The sequence below is a fragment of the Diadema antillarum genome, unplaced genomic scaffold (assembly GCF_040938485.1).
Source record: "Diadema antillarum isolate AM-2024a unplaced genomic scaffold, OU_Dant_1.0 seq00000464_RagTag, whole genome shotgun sequence".
Classification (NCBI taxonomy): domain Eukaryota; kingdom Metazoa; phylum Echinodermata; class Echinoidea; order Diadematoida; family Diadematidae; genus Diadema; species Diadema antillarum.
In genome coordinates, this window is record NW_027271435.1 from 79,163 (window position 1) to 101,480 (window position 22,318).

Sequence of the window (22,318 nt, forward strand, 5' to 3'; positions counted from 1 at the left end):
CTCAACAATAATATTGAAGCAAAAATTTGGCTTCATAATAATTTCTTACGTATTTTATTGTTTATTGAATTTCTTATGTATTTGTTTGTTTTTTTATTTTCTGTTTTCGTTGTTTTTTTCGCCAAAATTTGTCGCAGAAACTTTTTAAAGCATAATCAGGCTAAAATAAATCATTATCAGCCATTGAAAGCATTTGGAGCTATGGGAGGCAAAAGCAGTCAGTGAAGTGTTGTGAGGACTCTGCTGCCCTCTACTGGCCATTGTTGGCACAGTGTCTCAGACAAACAGGCCGACTGTATTGAAAGATACCTTACCAGTCCAAAACTAGGACTCATGCTCAGACCACAGAGACAGATAGCATACACATGTGATGATCGTATGCAATGAATGTCATACTTGATATTCTTCAGTCAAAAGTTTGAAAGAGATAAAAAAAAGTGAAAATGATGCAAGGGGAAAGCTGTTGATAATTTCATGAGACTGAGACAGAGATTTCCCATTTTAACCCCTTGAAGACTAGTAATGAGTACACTTGGGCAGGCATCTACGGGAAATGTGTGATATAGCAAAATCAGCTCGTCCTCAATGGGTTACTGTCGTTTCTACGCCATATATTTCGCGAGTCTAAATTTTCGCGAATCGGGACTTCCCGACGATTTTGCGAGTGGTTAAATTCGCGATCGTGGAGTCCTGTACTAAACGGAGAAGTGTACACGCATACATCACATTCACATTGGGATCACAGTCAATATTTTCGTGTGTCTTTAATTTCACAAATAGCACCTGACTCGCAAAATTCGCGAAAATAAAAACCTCGCGAAATATTCGGCGTATACAGTAATGTGATAGGAACCAGAATGAGAGACTGGTCTGAGAGGGGGACAATGCAAGCTGAGATGGAAAAGATGTGTATCAGATTCCATCTGTTTTTATTGTGCTGACATGTGTTCACTCCCATAAAGCGGAGAAAAAAAGAGTAGATTCCTTCCGAGAATAGTGGGATTCACCTTGCTCAGGTAATAGGGAAAGAGAAATATGAACAGCCAATGTCATTGAAGACACCACTATTCAAAAGTCTTGAGATAAACAGAAGGCAATAATTCTATCTATCACCAACAAAAATACCTGTCCGCTTCTCATCTGATGTAGCATGAGAGATCAGCATATCTCGGTCTGTCTACTCACCTTTTTGGCATCCTGCTCAAAGAGCCGGAGTTGAAGGCACTCTTCAAGCTTGGTGTGCTTGGCTGTCCACAGCTGGTAGAGGTGTTGCCGGGTGTTGGCCACGTTGTCGAGGAGTTGGAGGATGCGGGGCGCCACCGCCTGGAAGTCGGCGTTTAGCGACACGGTGGAGGAGCTGGAGAAACTGCCACCATAGCCACTGTCCACTGTCACAGAGTCACCTCCAAACACACCACATATTCTGATGGGATAAAGATCAAAAGGCTATCAAGTTCATATTCAACAATATTTTCTAATCAGGGCCATCACTACCAAAACCCTTACAAATAGAACCACCGTCATCACTACAACCACCATTGTAACAGCTACTTTCATCATTAAACATCACCATCATGACACCATCACCATACCACCACCATTCACACCTCCAGCACCATCAATACCACCACCTTCACCAACACTATAGCCACCATTCCTACCCGATGACACGACATTTGCTCCTGTGACAGTTGCTCCGGTCTTATTTTCTCCAAGGACTTAGGGTCAGGGTTAAGGTTAGGGTTGTGATAGGGTTTTAGGTTCAGTTTCATGTGGGGATTAGGATCAGGGTTAGGATTATGTTTGTGGGTAGAATTTATGTTTGGCTTACCGTGCAGATATTTAATGGGAGCAATTGTTGCTGGAGCAAATGTCATGGAACCACTTCAATCAGAAAACAGCACTGCCATAATCACACCATCACCATACCACCACCACTCCCACCTCTAGGACCATCACCATACCACTGCCACTCCCACCTCTAGGACCATCACCATACCACTGCCACTCTCATCTCCAAAACCATCTAACCATACCACTGCCACCCCCACCTCTAGCACCATCACTATATACCACTGCCATCCCTACCTCTAGCACCATCACCATACCACCACCACTCCCACCTCTAGGACCATCATCATACCACCACCACTTCCACCTCTAGCACTATCACCATACCACCACTACCCCCACCTCTAGCACCATCACCATACCAGTATCACTCCCACCTCCAACACCATCACCATACCACCGCCACCCCCACCTCCAACACCATCACCATACCACCACCACTCCCACCTCTAGGACCATCATCATACCACCACCACTTCCACCTCTAGCACTATCACCATACCACCACTACCCCCACCTCTAGCACCATCACCATACCACTATCACTCCCACCTCCAACACCATCACCATACCACTACTACCCCCACCTCTAGCACCATCACCATACCACCGCCACCCCCACCTCCAACACCATCACCATACCACCACCACCCCCACCTATAGGACCATCACCATACCACTATCACTCCCACCTCCAGCACCATCATCATACCACTGAAACTCCCACCTCCAACACCATCACCATACCACCGCCACTCCCACCTCTAGCACCATCACCATACCACTGCCACCCCCACCTCCAACACCATCTCACCATACCACTGCCACTACCACCTCCAACACCATCTTACCATACCACCGCCACTCCCACCTCCAACACCATCACCATACCACCGCCACTACCAACTCCAACACCATCTCACCATACCACCGCCACTCCCACCTCTAGGACCATCACCATACCACTATCACTCCCACCTCCAACACCATCATCATACCACTGAAACTCCCACCTCCAACACCATCACCATACCACCGCCACTCCCACCTCTAGCACCATCACCATACCACTGCCACCCCCACCTCCAATACCATCTCACCATACCACTGCCACTACCACCTCCAACACCATCTTACCATACCACCGCCACTCCCACCTCCAACACCATCACCATACCACCGCCACTACCAACTCCAACACCATCTCACCATACCACCGCCACTCCCACCTCTAGGACCATCACCATACCACTATCACTCCCACCTCCAACACCATCACCATACCACCGCCACCCCCACCTCCAACACCATCACCATACCACCACCACTCCCACCTCTAGGACCATCACCATACCACTATCACTCCCACCTCCAACACCATCACCATACCACCGCCACCCCACCTCCAACACCATCACCATACCACCACCACCCCCACCTCCAGCACCATTTCCATACCACTATCACTCCCACCTCCAACACCATCACCATACCACCACTACCCCCACCTCTAGCACCATTTCCATACCACTATCACTCCCACCTCCAACACCATCACCATACCACTACTACCCCCACCTCCAGCACCATTTCCATACCACTATCACTCCCACCTCCAACACCATCACCATACCACCACCACCCCCACCTCTAGCACCATCACCATACCACTATCACTCCCACCTCCAGCACCATTTCCATACCACTGAAACTCCCACCTCCAACACCATCACCATACCACCGCCACTCCCACCTCTAGCACCATCACCATACCACTGCCACCCCCACCTCCAACACCATCTCACCATACCACTGCCACTACCACCTCCAACACCATCTTACCATACCACCGCCACTCCCACCTCCAACACCATCACCATACCACCACCACTACCAACTCCAACACCATCTCACCATACCACCGCCACTCCCACCTCTAGGACCATCACCATACCACTATCACTCCCACCTCCAACACCATCATCATACCACTGAAACTCCCACCTCCAACACCATCACCATACCACCGCCACTCCCACCTCTAGCACCATCACCATACCACTGCCACCCCCACCTCCAACACCATCTCACCATACCACTGCCACTACCACCTCCAACACCATCTTACCATACCACCGCCACTCCCACCTCCATCACCATCTCACCATACCACCGCCACTCCCACCTCTAGGACCATCACCATACCACTATCACTCCCACCTCCAAAACCATCTAACCATACCACTGCCACCCCCACCTCTAGCACCATCACTATATACCACTGCCATCCCTACCTCTAGCACCATCACCATACCACCACCACTCCCACCTCTAGGACCATCATCATACCACCACCACTTCCACCTCTAGCACTATCACCATACCACCACTACCCCCACCTCTAGCACCATCACCATACCACTATCACTCCCACCTCCAACACCATCACCATACCACCACCACTCCCACCTCTAGGACCATCACCATACCACTATCACTCCCACCTCCAACACCATCACCATACCACCGCCACCCCCACCTCCAGCACCATTTCCATACCACTATCACTCCCACCTCCAACACCATCACCATACCACCACTACCCCCACCTCTAGCACCATCACCATACCACTATCACTCCCACCTCCAACACCATCACCATACCACCACCACTCCCACCTCTAGGACCATCACCATACCACCGCCACTCCCACCTCCATCACCATCTCACCATACCACCGCCACTCCCACCTCCAGCACCATTAATATCACTACCTTTCCCAATACTATCACCACCGTTCTTACCCACTACCACCACTGAGTCACCACCACAGATACCACCACCACCACCACCATCACCACCACTGGTAAGCAGCTCTCCAGCCACCGGGCCTCACCTCCGGAGGACTTTTTGGCCCTCCTGGTTGACCGCCTCCAACGGCATCTGCTGGATGCTGCGGCGGAGCACCTCGTGGTCCTGTAGACTCATCTGAGCACCCTCTATGTCCATGGCAAACTGCATGCAATTCAGGTCCTGTGTCAGCTGCTCCTGGTGCTGCATCATGTCTACTGCTTTACAGATGAAGTCCTCTAGTGCCTAAAGGGTTAAGATGGCAACCAAAACATTGGTCTTTATCCAGGCCTTCATAAAAAAAAAGATTCTAATAGTTTCTCTACATGAGACAAATATTGATAATATCAGGAACAATATTTTGCAAGATGCCTTGATGTAATGTGTTGTTTGTGTTGTTTGATGTAACATTTAATTCCAGCAAGTTCTGACTTAATGTTGTTTCTCGACACTGACAGTATCAAGCTTTATTTGAATGCCTTCATGATAGACAGACATGCCATGCATTAGAGGCATATGCCTCCATATAATAAGATTATGTTGTTCTTTAATGTACACCCAGCATATCACTGAAATTCACTCTTCTCCTATGTGCGCGATCATATCTTCATAATTTCCCTTCATAATTTACTTGAAGAGATAGAGCATATCAAACACTACAAATTCTAGCAATTGTATAATACCAAGGTAACTATAAGTTGCACGAAATATTCAAGAACGTCTCGACATGAGCTAAACATGTTAAATAAAGGAATCTGGCAAGTGATGAATCATTTCGTTGCCTGTACTTTCTTTTCCACATTTTACAAGATTTACCTAAGAGCAAGCCAGGCCAAAGGAGGGCAATTGTGCTAAAAGCTTCAATGTCAACCCATCGACCAACATCAGGTGTGTTTTCTGCTATTTTTTTTTACACATTTTGATTTGTAAACACCCGCCTCCTTCTTCCTCCACACTGTCATAAAAGGTGACGATTCTCCCAATTGTCCATGCCACTTGAAAGTTCAATGAGTCAAACAATCCAAAGTTTGAGACCAAGGAGCTAAAAGATTCCCCCCCCCCCAAAAAAAAAAAAAAAAAAAAAAAAACAGCCCTTGTTTACTACAAAGCATGGATGGACCAGGCCTCAAACAATTAAATGCACTCAAGCGAATAATGAGCATGGGATGACAAAAGAAAAGTGGTGTCTGGCTCTGAAGGGGTGTGGACAATGGGGAAGTGTTGAGTAATCCGAAAGAGTTGTCTAAGAATACATGACTGCTGTTCCATGTCTAGTCTCACTTCAAGACAGAGATATATGTTCTTCTGAGCCAATTTCTACTTTTTACATGGTCAAGCAATACGGATGGAGAGGCACCCATAGAAAGACTGAGGCAAGAATTGTGAACTAACTAAATAACAGGATGCCAAGAAAATTTGGGACAAAATGAATGCAGTTTTGATTTTATCAAAAATATGGACTATAATTTATTAGTGGAAAATTGAGCAAAGAAAATGGGATTCCATCGGGAATTTTCTTTGCTCAATTTTCCACTAATAAATAATATTCATTTCTGGTCAGTTTTTCTGTTTGCGTTTGTTAGAAATATGGACTGTAACACTTGTAATTGCCTTCTCGAACTTGTTGACATCAGTCTTGGAATTAGACTAAACAAAGTTCTCCTTTTGTGAGCTTGATGAGTCATTAGCATCAAGATTACTGCCATCTTAAGGTCAGTTTGTCACACCTCTGTGACATTGTGGTCAAGTATGCAGGAAATGTAACAGTCCCCGTCTGGGAGTAAACACATCCCTTTTTAATAGACATCATAAAATCACATTAATGTCTAGTTGAAAACAACCCAATAGAGCGATCTTTGATCTGGAATGGTTGGGGGGGGGGGGGGAGGGGGGACAATAAAAAGAAAATAGTTAATTTTGGCTTTCTATAGAAACTCATTACATATGACTGGTGGACATTGCATTCTGTCTCACAAGCTATTTGTACCTTAATTGCTATTGAGTCATTACTGGTATATCACTTGCCTAAAATCTTGTGGTTACTCACAAACGAAGTGCACTCAAATTCCTGAAATTCTTCCGGTGAGTTGTTGTTGGTGGGTTTTGTTTTTTTTTAATAACAACTACGTGCAATGGAGCAAACCGGCCTAATAACCCGGCCAAGATGATAAGTATATTACATCAGCCAAACATACACTTACAATATATACATCTTGCATGATATATTATTGCTGTTACACACATATTCTTTTCTGATACTGTTATGTGATGCGATCCCATTGCTATGGCAACCGACTCCCATTCCCTCCTCACCAGTCTGAGCTGGAGCCACTCCTCGTGGTCGTAGTGTAGCATGCCCTCCATGTCCACAGTCAGCTGGGAGGGATCAACCACTTTCACCAGGTTTTCAGCAGATATCATTGTCGTCTTCATTAAATGATTAAAAAAAAAAATTAAGAGAGGAGTAACTATCTGTGACATTGTTCAATCAAAGTACTCAGTATTTGCTTTTTACTGTGGGGTTATTGCATTAACCTTGGATAGAAGATAAACTACCATTGAATATAATTCAATGCAGTACCACTGATATATTTGCAAAAAAATCCATTTTCATCAGATTTTTTAAACATACACCAATCTTTAGGCACTGGACTAAGGACAGAGTTGTTTGCCAGACTGCAGGCATTCAACTTGTTATGAACAATGCCAAGAGTGCTCAAGTTTTCACTTGGACAGAGGTGGAGTTATGAGCTCTTGCTCCAGCATAACATGTCATCATAAAATCTGAATGTTGTGATTCATCCGCATCAGCATTAAAAAATAATCATGCTTACATCATCAACATTCTTCTTGTGTCTGACGTGTACACTCATGGAATAGGACCTCTAGATCTGCAGTGCATTGTCTGTGGACTAGCGCAGTATCAAATGCCACCATCTCTTGAAGTACACATGACTGAACTAAAAATTCTGAGTACCAACTTTGCAGAGTTGTTAAAATTTCACCAACAAATCAATCACAGGAATGTAAAGTGTGCAATCATCAGAGATTTGGCACTGGAAATGCAGAAAACAAGAAGAAAACTGTAAAGAAAGCCCACGTCTGGATAATACAGAGATTATAAGGAAGGGGCAGATAACTGAGATCAGACTGTGCAGATATAGATATAAAAGAAATGGCAAACTAGGTGTGTTAAGAGTTGATGTTACCTCAAACTTCAGCTTGGAGCTGCCGAGGCTAGTTCGCTGCTTCTGCCAGAACTTCTCTGGTTTGATGATGTACACCATGTAGATGCTGTCTGGTATGCACTCCTGAGAAAGAAAGAGGTACACAGAAGATGGCATTAAGGCACAAATTTAAAATGTAAACAGGGTATGTAATGCCTGAAACTTTAACATGACCTATAGAACAGAGGCATCTGGTTATATCCCTCCACAAGCTGTGATTAGCTGATGCGTACCCATTTCACTCTCTAAGTCTATCCATGTAAAGCTTTAAGATTTTGAAACAATCAAACTCAGTTTGTGAACTGGTATATGACACATATTTTGGGAGTAGTACACTTCCCAAATTGGGACTTGGATGACAATTCAGCAATTGGTTGGCTTCTCAGTTGAGGATCGCAGCAACAGCATAAGAAATAAATTTGATCCCTTTTGAGGAAGGGAAAGTCAGAAATTTCAAATTCTGAAGATGCTACACTTTGCATTCATGTCCCTTAAAGGCAATATATTTAAAAAGAAATGATAGTAATAATAAAAAATCAGTTGACATCCCAAATGTGTGGAAATGAAAATAATGTGTAAATGTATGCTATTATATCATCAAAAGACATTTTACATATTTTCTTTTCTTTAAAAAAGATATTGTAGCATCCATATCAGGACAAATTTAAGACACATTTTATCACAAGACCATAATTTGGGCAAATCAAATCAGATAACTGACATAACTTTAGTGTAGATGAAGGACAGAACTAATAATTCAGTATATTGTACATTGCTGACCACATCTTCTTCTATATCAGTGAATTTCAGGGGAAATTTGAACTTATGTTGTCATTGTCTGGGTATGGTTTTTTTTTCTTTGGGGGGGGGGAGGGGAAGGGTACCAAAGTTCATATTGAAATTCTCCGACAGGGAACTATTCAGGACAAATTTTCAGACAGTCTGTCTCTGAATGAATGCATGTTTTAAAATGAAAAGTTGGCTTTAATGACTTGGCTGATGAGATAAACATGAATTGACATCTGCGAAAGAAAAAAAAAATACACAGGCAAAAATCTCCACAATGGCGGAAGCATATATCTGCTACATGTAAATGTCATTCGTCTACTGATCTTTTTGTCATTTCCATGGCAACAATAATATGGCCTAGTGGATTCATCCTGCTGATGATCACTGGCTGCAATGATGAAAAGCTTGGGTTAGTATCATGTCATTGATTTCATTCTGATTGTTATTTCTGAACACGAAAGGGCTGACCAAAAAAAAAAAAAGACAAGCTGCTGCTGTTGTTGTTTTCTATAAATACCAACAGCAGGGATTCTGCAGGTTGAAAAGGCATATTTTTTGAGCAAAAACACTGTTTTTACCTTTCCTGCATTAGACCTGTTTAGTAATGCAATTTTGGAAAAAACAGAAGTTTCTGTGAAACCGGCAGTACTTTTGGTATAAAATGAAAGAGTTCAAAATACCGCCAAAAAGCAGCAGTTGGCATCTCTGAGAGGTGCGTTCTCACCTGGAGAGCCTTCAAGACTGGCTTGATGTTGGACCATGTCGATCCTCTCATGTCTATGATGACAGTAAAACCAAGGTCTCGGGCATCATCACTGCAGAGGAGACGGGGAAAACAAAGAGATGCATGAAAAAATAACAAGAAAACAAAACAAAAAAATAATATGATCACAATGCTGATGATAATAATGCGGTAAAATCATTATTATCAATTATTTAAATCATATTGCTATTATCATCACAATCATAACAATTTTCACTATCATTATCCTCATCACAATCAATCGTGTAGTTCATTTTCATTATTGCTCCCATCTTTCATATTTGTTGCACAATTATGAATAATGACATACATGTAGCTTTTAAATGAGCATTCTATACCTTCAAACTTTATCCCTTCCCCCTCCACTATCTACATGTATCTATCTATCCATCTATCTATCTATCTATCTATCTATCTGTCTGTCTACCTATCTATCTATCTATCTATCTATCTACCTATCTCTCAGTAGAAAGAAATACGAGTAAGACTGTGTAAAGGCAATTTGATTAGAAATTACTTGATGGCTTCCTTGACTTTCTTTTTCTGGTATTTTCAAACATACCATGTTTGTGACAAATACATCAAATTGCCACAAACAAACAAAAATAACAACGTAGAGTTAATTTTCTCCATATTGCATGCATTCTTCTACGTTTACAGGGCAAAAAAAAAAAATCATCACCCAGTCTTGCATGAACTGTGAGCTATTTATATACATGAAATATATACAAAGTATATATCAGGAACAGATCAAATACTGGCACAATGATGCTGGCACTTTTGTTTACTTTGAGAATATGTGGCCATACGTGGGAGTACTGGCAGAGTATTTTTTATGAATGAAATGAAAATAAAAAATCACGAAATAAATACTCGTCAACCACTCTGTGACCATATCTTTGTTCAACCATGTCCTTCCAACAAATACAGATACAAAATCGAGAAATTTCAATGCATCTGTGACAACTGCTCAACAGAATCTGACGCATGGGACAAAAAATACTTATGCTCATTTCAACTGCTTCCCTTGAAGCAGAGAAACTTGGTGTACAATGAGCCATACTACATTCATTTTCAGTGGTAGAAATCCTGCCGACTGATCTCCAAGCCAGATGAGGGCTAACACCTGGAAAATCAATGGTACCTTAACATGAATATCTTCGTACACTGACAAAATCATACTGGATCAGATTATTCTCTGTCTGTCTGTCTGTCTGTCTGTCTGTCTGTCTGACTGTCTATCTATTTCCCACTCTCTTTCTCTATTTCATTCCTTTTCTCAAAACTATGACACAATGGGGTCACACGTCGGAATGTGTGCTATTTGTTCAATAGAGCCAGTATCTTGTGCTGCTGAATGTTTTGATTTTCATCCAAAATGATGAATGGCGATTACAAATGTATGCTGATCAAATGTAACATACAAATTCTGCACAACCTTTTTGCTGAGACATAGTCTAGGTTCCTAGCAAGTTTGTGCAACTTCCTTTGTTACTTATACAATTCCATACATGTGAGTAAGAGATCATCATGATACACGCAAAATGCCAGATACTCTTAATTATGACAACGTGCCATGAATATTTCATACTTCATGTAATGCCCGAAAGAAAAAATAAAGTAAGTAAAAATTATTCTGTTTGGGTTCAATATGCTTGAGGGCTTGTTATAAGGAAAGGAGTTTCATTGTTTTTCAGTGTGTTGAATTTGAACTGGGTTCCAGTTACATGGTTTCTCATATTTCTAAAAGCAATAACCAAAATATTATGCATAAAAAATGCACAAAATTAAAGTCAACTTTAACACAATGATGATGTCAAATTAAATGTAATAATGTGCAGATATCCAGAATTTCAAGAAAAGATTGGAAATGTATCAGCATTACGTGATTATTTACGAAGTCAGGGAAGGTATTGTTTTCCCTGAAATAAATTCATTGTGCTGAACACTAACATACCACATCTAATCTGCATTTCTTATCAGTTTCACTCAAATTTTCATCTGAATTGAACATGACAATTTGATATAAGTGTAGCAGTCAAGGGATGGAGTGCCTGTTCAAAGCACTTTGAGGATTTCACGTGGGACATCCTGCTAAGACCCACTGACTTTGATATTTTCATAACATCTATCGTTATGAACTTTATGACTTCTTTGATTTGTCAGATTTCTTCACATTTTTCGCTGGTATGTCAAACTCAGGGTGGTGCATTTACACCAGCTTTCCTCTACAAAGAGGATACTAATAGTAGCCAGTTCCTTGGTCCAAAATCAACAGATTCTGTTCTCCCCATGGTAGCTGAACATGAACTTCACATCACAGAGGTATCTTTGTTACATTCATGCTGGTTCTTCACGCTGGGTGCTCGACGTTATTCCCGCTCTTCACAGGACGACAAAAACACTTATTCTATAAACCAGAGTGCCAAAGTTTTTCACTCACAAGGCCTTCATCTGTAACATGTACTGCATTCTTGACGGCTAACCTCCTCTCCATCAATACATTCCTTTCTTCTCCCACATTTTGGCTAGATTTCTTCACTTGTCTATTAACTACAAGTTTCTTCCCTGAAGTCATTATGTTTTGCTTCTCGGCATCACACACCGTTTCCATCCTATTTCTCCATCCTCTGTGCTCTTTCCTCCTCCTCCAACTCTTTGTCAACTATCTTCATCTCTTCCAACATAGCAGTCACTGGTATCACATTTCTGAGAAAACATACTGTGCACCTTTAAATACCATAACTCTCCTACTTCTTGTCTGCATTTTTTCAATCACTTTCAGTTCCCTTCAGTCTTTAATTCTCGATTCATAAAAAGTCATCTTAGAGGAGCGAGTGGCGTTGTAGTTTGCGGAAACTATAGAAGGGACAGACAGATAGATCAACACGTTCATGTAAAGGAGATCTCCCGAGATGCTGTCATAGGGGATGCGGGAGGAATACCGGTATCATTGCCGCGGCAACGTGGAGGTGTGATGGTGTCTGCCTCCTTTCTTCTTAATAATATTTCATCAATGCCTCATGGATTCTTTTCCTTTTTCTTCTCAACCAAGTTATCTGAATTATTCAGACTCTGTCGCTATCATTCTCACATGACTACATTCTCTTCCTCTTGTTTCATTTTCTTCCCTCATCCAGGGTTGCGAACATTCACTCATCATAATTGGGAAGATTCTAGAGAGCAGGCTGGGAGATGTAAAATGCATCTCAATTGGCAAAATATATTTCCCAATCTGGGGAGATTTTCATGTTCTCCTCTCGAGACATGATGAAATATTCAGGTTTCAGGAAGTCTCTGGCAGAATCAGGGAAACTTGGGAGCTCTACTTTTCTGCACAGTTCACCATTTTATGGAGTCTCCTGTTTTTTTCTCTCCGTTTGAATCTATTTCATATCTCATAAAAATCTTTCTCTTTTTACATATCCTTCTGTCTATCTCTCTCCTCTCTCTATCTTTCTCTTTCTTTTTCTCTACCTGCCTATATCTACCATCATATCTATATATTCATACTGTATCTCACTACTGGTATTCTATGAATTCATGAGTTGTTGTTTTTAATCAACCTGTATAAGGGTGTTCTACAACTTGAACATTTAGCATGCTGAATAAGAGATTTTTTTAAAGTCTTTAACATGTTAATGAATGTACAATGTACTGTCACACAGTGCATACTATTAACAATGTGAAGCATTTTCAGGGTCCATGGCCCACTTTAGGGCCCTACAAGCTCTACAGGGTGTTCAGATGCAAAAAAAAAATATATCCCATATATATACATATATAATATGTGACCCGCTACAGCAAAACCCGACGCTTCTCGGCAAATTCCATTTCTCTGTACAGGCCTCCGAAGACCAAATTTCGACCTAAGGGGCTAACTTGAGATTTTTACATGATCCAATTAAACATCCATTCAAGATTGTTCTCCCAAAAGTTAGATTTGATTCGTGATCAGGAAATATTTTAAAATAATTTTCAAAATGATGAATACAATATTGGGTCCACTTCAATAGTTGAGACAATGAAGCTAAATTACAGAAAATCGCCGAAAATATCACATTTTGTTCCCCGCGAGAAGTTCATTTTTCTGAGTGCATCCCCGGCGAGTTTGGTATCAAATAAACGAGGAAAGCGTGTCTGACCCAAATAAGGAGATATGGGGGACGTCCTATATCAAGCAACCAATGAAAACTTCGCCTGAAGATGACGTTATTTATGTCAAAGTGTCAATCACACCGTAAACAAAAGGCTGTTGCTACCCACGTGTTCGAAATCACGGCATCTCATTCGCCAATCAATAGGTATGACGTAATGCATCGTTGTTTACCTGCTGATCTCTCGAGCTCGCTTCGTCTCTTCGATCCCTGCACGTGTTTTACTGTTGCCTGTTCGTCATCTTTCAGACTTTCTTTTCACTATTTTGAGAGTTTTTCTGACTGTGTACTACATCAAATGACTTCAAAATGTCGCGAAAGAAACAGGATTTGAGCGACAAGACAGTCGCAGCTATGGTAAATGAAGCGACAGCGTGTGGCATGGATATGTCGGGTTTGGCTGACGTCTTGTCGGACTACTTTGCTTCGAGCACAACTCCCGAAACCTCCGGCGCTCGGACGAAAGGAGCTGCTTCCACCGCAGCTTCCGATGATTCTGCCACCGACTCAGGTAGGCCTCCGTTCGTTTGTTTGTTTGTTTGCCCACTGTAATGACAGTTTCTATGTAGATTTACTTTGTCTTTAAACTACGTGAACAGAAATAAGATTCTGTAGCCATAAACGCGTAAATTACGTGTGAGGTTTACACGAGCGAAATTTCACAGATCTCGTGAGTCGAGGCCCTGCTAAGAATCTACTACGGTAACGTGTGTTCTATGCAACAACAGTTAGACTGAGCTGGACAAAGCATAACGTTAAGGGATTTGTAAACACTTCAAACGTATAACAATCTTGTAAAGCTAGTGATTAAGAAGTAATTTACATTGTAGCGTTAGAGCCATCTGGCAGACCTGTAACACTAACAGGTACCGGTACACATCGATCAAGTTAAATACGGTCCACTCAAAAATTGCCAGTTAGACATCTAACTTTTGCTCACGTTAAGTTGATCTACAAAAGTAGGCGTAACCAAAATTTACTTACCGTGGGCATGGCATGCTTCTACAACTGAAGTTACGGTAAAAATTTTACAATTGTACGGATACGAAACAAATTGTCCTTCAAAGGTATGGAAGTTAGGAAGAGTTACCAATGATCCGCGTGTACGGAACTGTATTCAACGGTGGCCTAGTATTAGTAAATTGTTTGATATATCTCTCTTCTTTGTAATTAAAATTTCACGTGGTAGTTGCTACTCTAACGTTAGGGAATCACAAAACTGTGTGGTTCTAATGTGTCTATTTCCATAAGTTATATTCATATCTAAGTTAACATGTTATTATTGTACTTGTACAATTTGTGTACGAAATTGTAGTCACAGGTAGGGTATGCAGGAATCTTTACGTTCATCTGGGACGTGAATAAAGCCCATCAGACAAATGAAAAAAAAAGGGCAAATTCCTGAAGAAGGCCCCACGGCAGTGTGCGTACACATGTGCGTTAGCAAGCAAGGTTAGGTTTAGAAACTTTAGGGTTAGGTAGGGTTGTATTTATGGTTAAATTGGCCATTAGATTAGTCGAGGGACAATGGGGAGTCCTTCCGAGAATAAAAAGTTGAAGACCAAAGGAAAAAAAAAAGGAGAAAGGGAGGACGAAAGATACGATGCCATGGAAATCTGCCCCACCGCTGTATCAGTCTCACGTGGTGGGAGATGGGGCTGCATTTAGGAGTATTAATCTATCGAATATACTGTGGAAGAAAACCCCACCACTGTGCTTATCTCCTGATGAAAGCTACACGGTAGGGCTGAATTCACAAGTTTAAACAGGCGAGTCGCCATACACTTATTAGTACGGACACGCAGTGGTGGGGCCTATTTTACGTGTTTTTTTTTTACGTCAAAATAAGTCAAAATGTAGGAATGATGGTGTATTGGGTAATCTATTGTTGCACTACCGTACTACTCTAGTTTGTCTATGCTGCATTGATGTGTACATCATGCGCCACTGGCATTCACTCTTTGAGCCATTGGGGACCTTTATTTGTGTGGTTGAAATATTAAGAGATGTTACTTATTTTTGCAAAAAGAATTGCACATAGTATGATGTTCAAAGACCTGCCATTTGCTTCTTAGTGTTTTCTTCCGTGTAGTTCAGTGATACCACTTATTTTGTTGTTACATTATTTTACTCTGTTTGTATTGCTATGTAGAGCTAAGCAATGTTTTAAAAAATGTGTAACTTGCATTTAGATTTATTAAGAAACTTTGGATGCATTAAATGACAAATAGTGAATTCACAACTTATTTATTATTTGATCAGTTCAGATATGGCTATTAGATTTGATGATATATTAATTTTTGATCTCTCTCTTTCCTATTTCAATTATTTGGAACAGATTCTGATGATGAGGAGTCTGATGATGAAGGCGCTGGTCCGTCATCCAGGCCTGAATTTTCATCGGGATCAAGCAGTGATGGGTCAGCTGATGAGCCAATGGACTTAAGCAGTGACGAGGAAGGGGGCGCTGACAAGGTTGATGATGTCGAAGAGGAGGCACGTGCTGCAACAGAACGAGCCAAAGATGCGGACATCGACCTTGAGCCACTGAAGGAGAGGAAGAACAAATGCAGCTGCACTCTGTTCAATGGAAGACGCTGCATTGAGCAGTTTTCTCAGGCCGAGCAAGATGCCATAAGGTATTTTTTTTTTATTCTTGAGATGAAGTGATGATATTTTTGAACTTTTGTACTTTTGTGTGCTTGCAGACTTGCAGTACTACATGTACATGCACCTTCCCAGACATTCTTGCCATTTAAATGCATCATGTTTCTATCTTTCTGACATCTACTCAATTTAGAAAGGAAGATGGACAAAGATACTTTGTATACTGACTTCCAGAGCTATCTGCCAAAACTGTAGGGCCTATTGCCTCGCTAGAACATTATCATTATCTTTAATCTACCTTTCAGAACATTGCTTTATTTATCATACTTTGGTTTTTATAATGAAGATGGATAACCATAGCTTTAAGAGAGTGATACAAAAGGATGTTGAAATTTATTTTGTTGTTTTGCAATTTGTCTTTCTAACCATGCTCCAGGTATTCCATCAAAGAACTTACGGAATTCGAGAAAGATCTCCTTCTACTGGGCGTCATTTCATCATCTTTAAATGATGGTGAAGCCACCCAAGGCAAGAAGTCGAAGCGGAAAGAAAGGAAGCACACAAGAATGAGAAGCTTTAGCTACGGGCACAGAAGGATTTGCCGTTACTCCTTCTTCTACCTGATGGAGATCGGGCCGGAGAAATTTACCAATGTCAAGGCTTGGTACAACACCCACGGTCTGGTGCCACGGCGGAAAAAGTCAGGTATAGATCTTCAATTCTAATCTGTGCTTTCTAACATACTATGTAAATTTGAAAGAAAAAAAATAAATTAAAAAAATGAAATAAGAACTTGCAGAAAAAGTTATTTAGTTTTTATGAGTGTCAAGGAAGAAAATGTTACAGAATGCTATGAGTGTCAAGGAAGAAAATGTTACAGAATGCTAAGGTTTGATTATTTTTTTTAGCACGCATAATGAAACAAAAGATGCATGAAAAATAGATATCATTATTTTATTGGAATATGTTATTATCATTACCATTAAAAGAAAGGTATCATGCTCTAATAATGTGGCATGACAGACCCGATGTGAATTTAAGTTCTTGTACTTATTTTTATTGTCTTTCAGGTGGAAGAAGGGGCAAGAAGCTGCTCAAGCTGGCACAGGTCCAGGGTGTGGTTCAGTTCATCCTGAATTATGCAGCAGAAAACTGCATTCTCCTGCCTGGAAGAATTCCCGGCATCAAGTCGTCTGATGTAAAGCTCCTGCCGTCCCATGTGACCAAAGCCAAGCTCTGGCGGCTGTACAAGGCCTCGCTACCTGACCATGCCATTGCCTACTCAACATTCCGGAAGCTTTGGAACGACCTCCTCCCCTACGTTGTGGTGGCAAAGCCTGCGACAGACCTCTGCTGGACTTGTCAGCAGAACAACAGTCTTATCACAAAGCAGGTATATTTATATATTTCTTTGTTTAGAAATATTGATTTTCATGAATGTGTTTGATATTAATGACAAGATTAACATGAACAGAGTATACATAATCTTCAAATGGAAACAAATTATTGAAAAATCCTTCTCAATTAGTGAAATGCTTATAACACTGCACATGTACATAATTGTAACATACACAGGAAATGTAATTATCCTTTCTACTCTTCATTTGTAATCGCATTGTAATGTTCTTAGTGAATTTCTTCTTCTTCTTTACAGGTCAATGTTCCAGAGGAGCAAAAGACAGAAGCTCTTCGTCAGCAGGAGCTACATCTTCTGCAGGCTAAGACGGAGCGGGATGCGTACAATGCTGCCTGTAAAGCATCCAAGGTGGTCTCTAAAGAACATGACATCAACAAGCTCGAAAGAAACGAACCCAACTCCAGGCCGGTGACTTTCCATTACTCCTTTGACTTCGCTCAACAAGTGCACTTTCCAGCTCATCCCCAACAGCCTGGTCCGATCTACTTTAGGACTCCGAGGAAGTGCCATATCTTCGGGGCCACAGCAGAAGGCTTGCCAGCACAGGTCAATTACTTGGCAGACGAGGGCGTGAGTTGTGGCAAGGGCGTCAATGTGGTTGTAAGCTATGTACACCATTTTCTAGAGAACTATGGATGCGGAGAGCAGCACGTCCAGTTGAATGCTGACAATTGCCCTGGACAGAACAAAAACAATACCATGCTGCAATATCTGTGCTGGCGTGTGTATGCTAAGCTGCACAAGTCTGTGTCGCTGTCATTTCTCCCTGTTGGGCATACCAAGTTTGCCCCTGACTGGTGTTTTGGACTCCTCAAACAGAAGTACAGGAAGACACCAGTCTCCTGCCTGCAGTATATCGTTGATGTTGTGGAAGAGTCAACTGCGACTGGCATCAACATCGCCCAGCTTGTTGGCAATGAGCGAGGAGATGTGTTCGTGCCGGTGTACGACTGGGCCAACCATCTGGGTAGGCACTTCAGGCGGTTTCCTCGCGTGAAATCCTACTACCACTTCAGAGTTTCTGAAGAGAATTGTGGTAGGATGTTCTTCAAGGAAAGTGCCGAAAGTGCTGAACAGATGTTTGACCTTGCTCGTACATCTCCTGCTACCACACTCCCCCCTGTCATCCAGCCTGGTGGTCTTGATGCTAGCCGCAAGCAGTACTTGTATGACTACATCAGAGAGTTTTGTAGTCCAGAGACGAGGGATGTGGTCTGTCCAGCCCCAGAGTAGTTGGTATCAGAGGGTTATGTCAGTGAAGTCTTGTGTTGTCAGATATGGAACTTTGTTCATACATAACTGTTTCAGTAATTATGTTGCAGTACACTCGTTTTGTTAACAAGCTTGCACAAGCTGAAGCACAGGCTGCTATTTGTACGTGATACATTGCCACCAAGACTTGCCTTTTCTTTTTGCAGCATCTATTTTTTTTTTTTTTTGGTTCTTTCTCTTTCTCGCTTTTGGAATTGAGAGGCTTCATTCCCAGTTTTTCTTCTTATATTTTACTCGACTGGATATTTAATCCTCACAAAATGAAGAATAATAGCATTGAGCAAGAAGCACTTGCAAGGTCTTCATTTCGGTGGAAGATTATCTGCTGAGTGACATTTGTCGTTACAAACTTATTTTGTTTTCTATTATTAAATGTAGCTATTGTATTATTGTTGACATACCCTTTTTTATTCATGTAGAATATATCACATGAAACCATCCAATGCTCTGGAGTAGTGAATCTATCCATCTCCCATCACTTTTCAGTTCTGCCTTTACCGTTTATGTACAGTACTTTGTGTGTTCAAATGCTCGATTGTGAACTTTCTCATGCAAATAGTGCCATACATTGTGAGCTTTCTGGGACCAAGACTCTCTTGATTATTTTATTGTCATAGAGAAACATGTTGAAAATCGGATGTTCAGTAATGTAGCATGACAAACAAAGAAAGAAATGGTACTTGTCAATTATCTTTCTATTTTTTTATTTCGATATCCACAAATTTGTGTCTGTATATGTTATTGCATGCTTCATTCTTCTTAACTGCTATTGTGACCATCCCCTTTAAACACATCACATGTACAATGTGTTTCTTAGATGACTGGACGTATATGACAGTCATGTGTAGAAAAGGCTGGGGAAAATAATGTTGCATTTTTTACATGTCAAGTGCACATCGGATTTCATACCATTAGCTTTGTGGTTATAGGAAGTACATTCATATTTCCTTGTACTGAGACTACCAATTTTACATAAATGTTTGTATTGATACATTTGCCTATAGGATTTAAGGTATTGATCATGATAATGCAGCAAAATATTTGAAGCTTGTTTGTTGATTACGGCTACGAGTTATGGATACTTGTATTATTATTAACAATTTTTATGTCTACTTGCATCATACATTCTTGAGAAATTTTTGTTAGGATTATCTTCTTTAAATGTGTTACATGTGTGTTCATATACCTTTTTAATCACATTAGACGTTATACATTTATTAGGTGGGTTGTTGTTGGTTTTTTTTTGGTAGCTGGAAAAAAAGCACAGGATTGTTGCATATTACAAGTCTAGTACACATTGTATTTCCCAATGACGGCTTCTTATAGTATAATAGTATAGCATAGTCAGATTTCCTTGCACTGAGACTACATGTATGTTACTTTTGTTTTTACATTGAATGTTCATATTGATACGTGTGCTGATCATAGAAAGTTCACACAAGGTCCTGATGATACAGTAACATTTGTGAAGCTTTAATGTTAAATACAACTATCAGGTAAATTGTGTTCAATTATTACCACAATTTGTATGTTTTTTATTGTTTTTTATTGTTTCTATTGTTTTTATTGAACCTATGAATTCATATTTTGTTATTATATTATATTTGGATCTTGTACGATTCATTTGACTTTTGACTTTTGAAATATGCGTCGTTTTGCACACACAGCTTGGATGATTGCATGTTATAAGTTATTTGTATGGTGTCGGAAATTGAAAGCATTTTTTTTATTTCTCCCTTTATTTTTATTGTTTTTTGGATATCAATATCTTGAATAAAAATATATGAAATTCTCTGAATTTCTCAAAATCGGTTGCCAAATGAGTGTCCATTGGGTGTGTGTAATTTCAAGTTAGTAGCTAATCTAGAAATGCCCGTTGCTATGGAGTGAATGTATGCTTGACTTATGAGTGAAAGTTGAATTTCAAGTCAAACTTTAAATGCCATTATCTCGAAACTGACTTTCGCTTTATGAATTATGAAAAACAACCATAACTTTGCTATTTTTTCATCAATTCATATAAATGAGGTATCATTTTAAAGGAAATTTTTCACTTTATCCAGTAATGTCAAAAATGCAAATTTGATTTTTGCCTTGAAGTGTTGGGTTTTGCTGTAGCAGGTCACATATATATATAATATATATACATATATATTTATACTAGACCGGAATAGCTTTACCAAAATGGTATAGCTATACGATGAATTTACAATGGTGTTGTACGTTTGAATACATTTAACGAAATGACATAACAAAATGACGTATAAGGAAACAACAGTCAGAGCATCGTTTCAAGCTAGAACTCGATAATGAATCAGCATTCCATCGTGTCCATTGTGCATCCAAACATATGGCGACAATAGAATGGTATAACTGGGCAGCACGCACGAAAGGTGACCCCATAGCTGTCGCTCATGACCATAACTGCATGGGCAGTGGGAAACTGCACATTTATACGACATTCTCCGGAACGGTCGAAATTAGTGTCTGAACGGTCAGTCAGCGAAATTATGATTCTTGATACATCGTTTCTTTTATCACGCTTTGGTATAAACTGGCTTGTGTCTGAACAGGGGGCATGACTCTAAATGCTCTCTGGTGATATCCTAGCCCTACTATAATTGTCTTCACACGTACCATGAGTGCTTTAGTAATTTGAATGCTGAATTACAAACACGATTGCAATTACAATAATCAATGAGCTTGTGAGTTAGCACGAACCTTGCTTCTCGCTTACATCTGGGTCAACCTCCAGCTGCGTTATTCTGTATGGGTATAAAGGTCATCTAGCAAAGACTCTGCACTTTTGGTATAATCATAGATTGGGATTCGCTCGTAAGTTGTAACTTAAGGTTTAGTTCATGAGGGGAGCTAATCATCGAAAGTTAAGTTTTCGACCTAAACTTCAAGTTTGGCAACTGCCTGTGAACGTAACTTTTGATGTGAGGATTAGGATTATGGTTAGGGTTATGTCTGTGGGTCGAATTTATGTTTGGCTTAGCTTGCAGATATTTCACAAGAACAATTATCCAAGCATCTCTGTTTTTCTCTATATTCTATAATTTTTCCCCATCTCTTTCCTTCCGTTGCCTCATCTCTCTTCTTTTTTCTCCCTTATTTCTCAATCCATCTGTCTGTCTTTGTCTGCCCTTCACCAGCAGTCTCTCCCTATCTCTCTCTCACTGTGTCTTTGTCCCTTACTCTCTCCCTCTCTTTCTTTGTTTCACTGTCTCCCCCCCCCCCCCCCATCCATGCCATAATATTCCATCTCTCAGCACACATGTGCCAAAAAACAGAATACATGCGCTCAAGCGAGGAAGCGTGACATGTCATCTGGTATGGCGCAGGGATGAAGATTCAATAGGAGGCAAAGATACCCGGCTG

General features: G+C 40.8%; 2 protein-coding genes across 2 annotated transcripts in view; one reads left to right on the forward strand and one right to left on the reverse strand.

Annotated features, from left to right (window-relative positions):
- LOC139733249 (kalirin-like) overlaps positions 1–22,318 on the reverse strand; it is a gene marked incomplete at its 3' end in the record, with an annotated part of 136,719 nt that overhangs the window by 77,580 nt on the left and 36,821 nt on the right. Inside the window, exons 4-8 of the mRNA XM_071644089.1 lie at positions 9,443–9,533; positions 7,912–8,013; positions 7,016–7,129; positions 4,749–4,948; positions 1,186–1,423 (exon numbers count right to left, since the gene is read on the reverse strand). Coding sequence (XP_071500190.1) covers positions 1,186–1,423; positions 4,749–4,948; positions 7,016–7,129; positions 7,912–8,013; positions 9,443–9,533 — 745 coding nt within the window. The remainder of the gene's footprint in view (positions 1–1,185; positions 1,424–4,748; positions 4,949–7,015; positions 7,130–7,911; positions 8,014–9,442; positions 9,534–22,318) is intronic.
- On the forward strand, positions 13,948–18,895 carry LOC139733248 (uncharacterized). Its single transcript, XM_071644088.1, has 5 exons — positions 13,948–14,149; positions 15,977–16,277; positions 16,682–16,950; positions 17,316–17,638; positions 17,900–18,895. Exons 1-5 carry the CDS (start codon positions 13,948–13,950, stop codon positions 18,893–18,895), a joined length of 2,091 nt encoding a protein of 696 aa, XP_071500189.1.

Excerpts from the sequence above, each read along its gene's own strand:
- LOC139733248 (XM_071644088.1), top strand. The coding sequence starts at position 13,948 with ATGTCGCGAAAGAAACAGGATTTGAGCGACAAGACAGTCGCAGCTATG. Across the intron at positions 14,150-15,976 it reads TGATTCTGCCACCGACTCAG|ATTCTGATGATGAGGAGTCT; the intron begins GTAGGCCTCCGT and ends TATTTGGAACAG. Across the intron at positions 16,951-17,315 it reads GCCACGGCGGAAAAAGTCAG|GTGGAAGAAGGGGCAAGAAG; the intron begins GTATAGATCTTC and ends ATTGTCTTTCAG.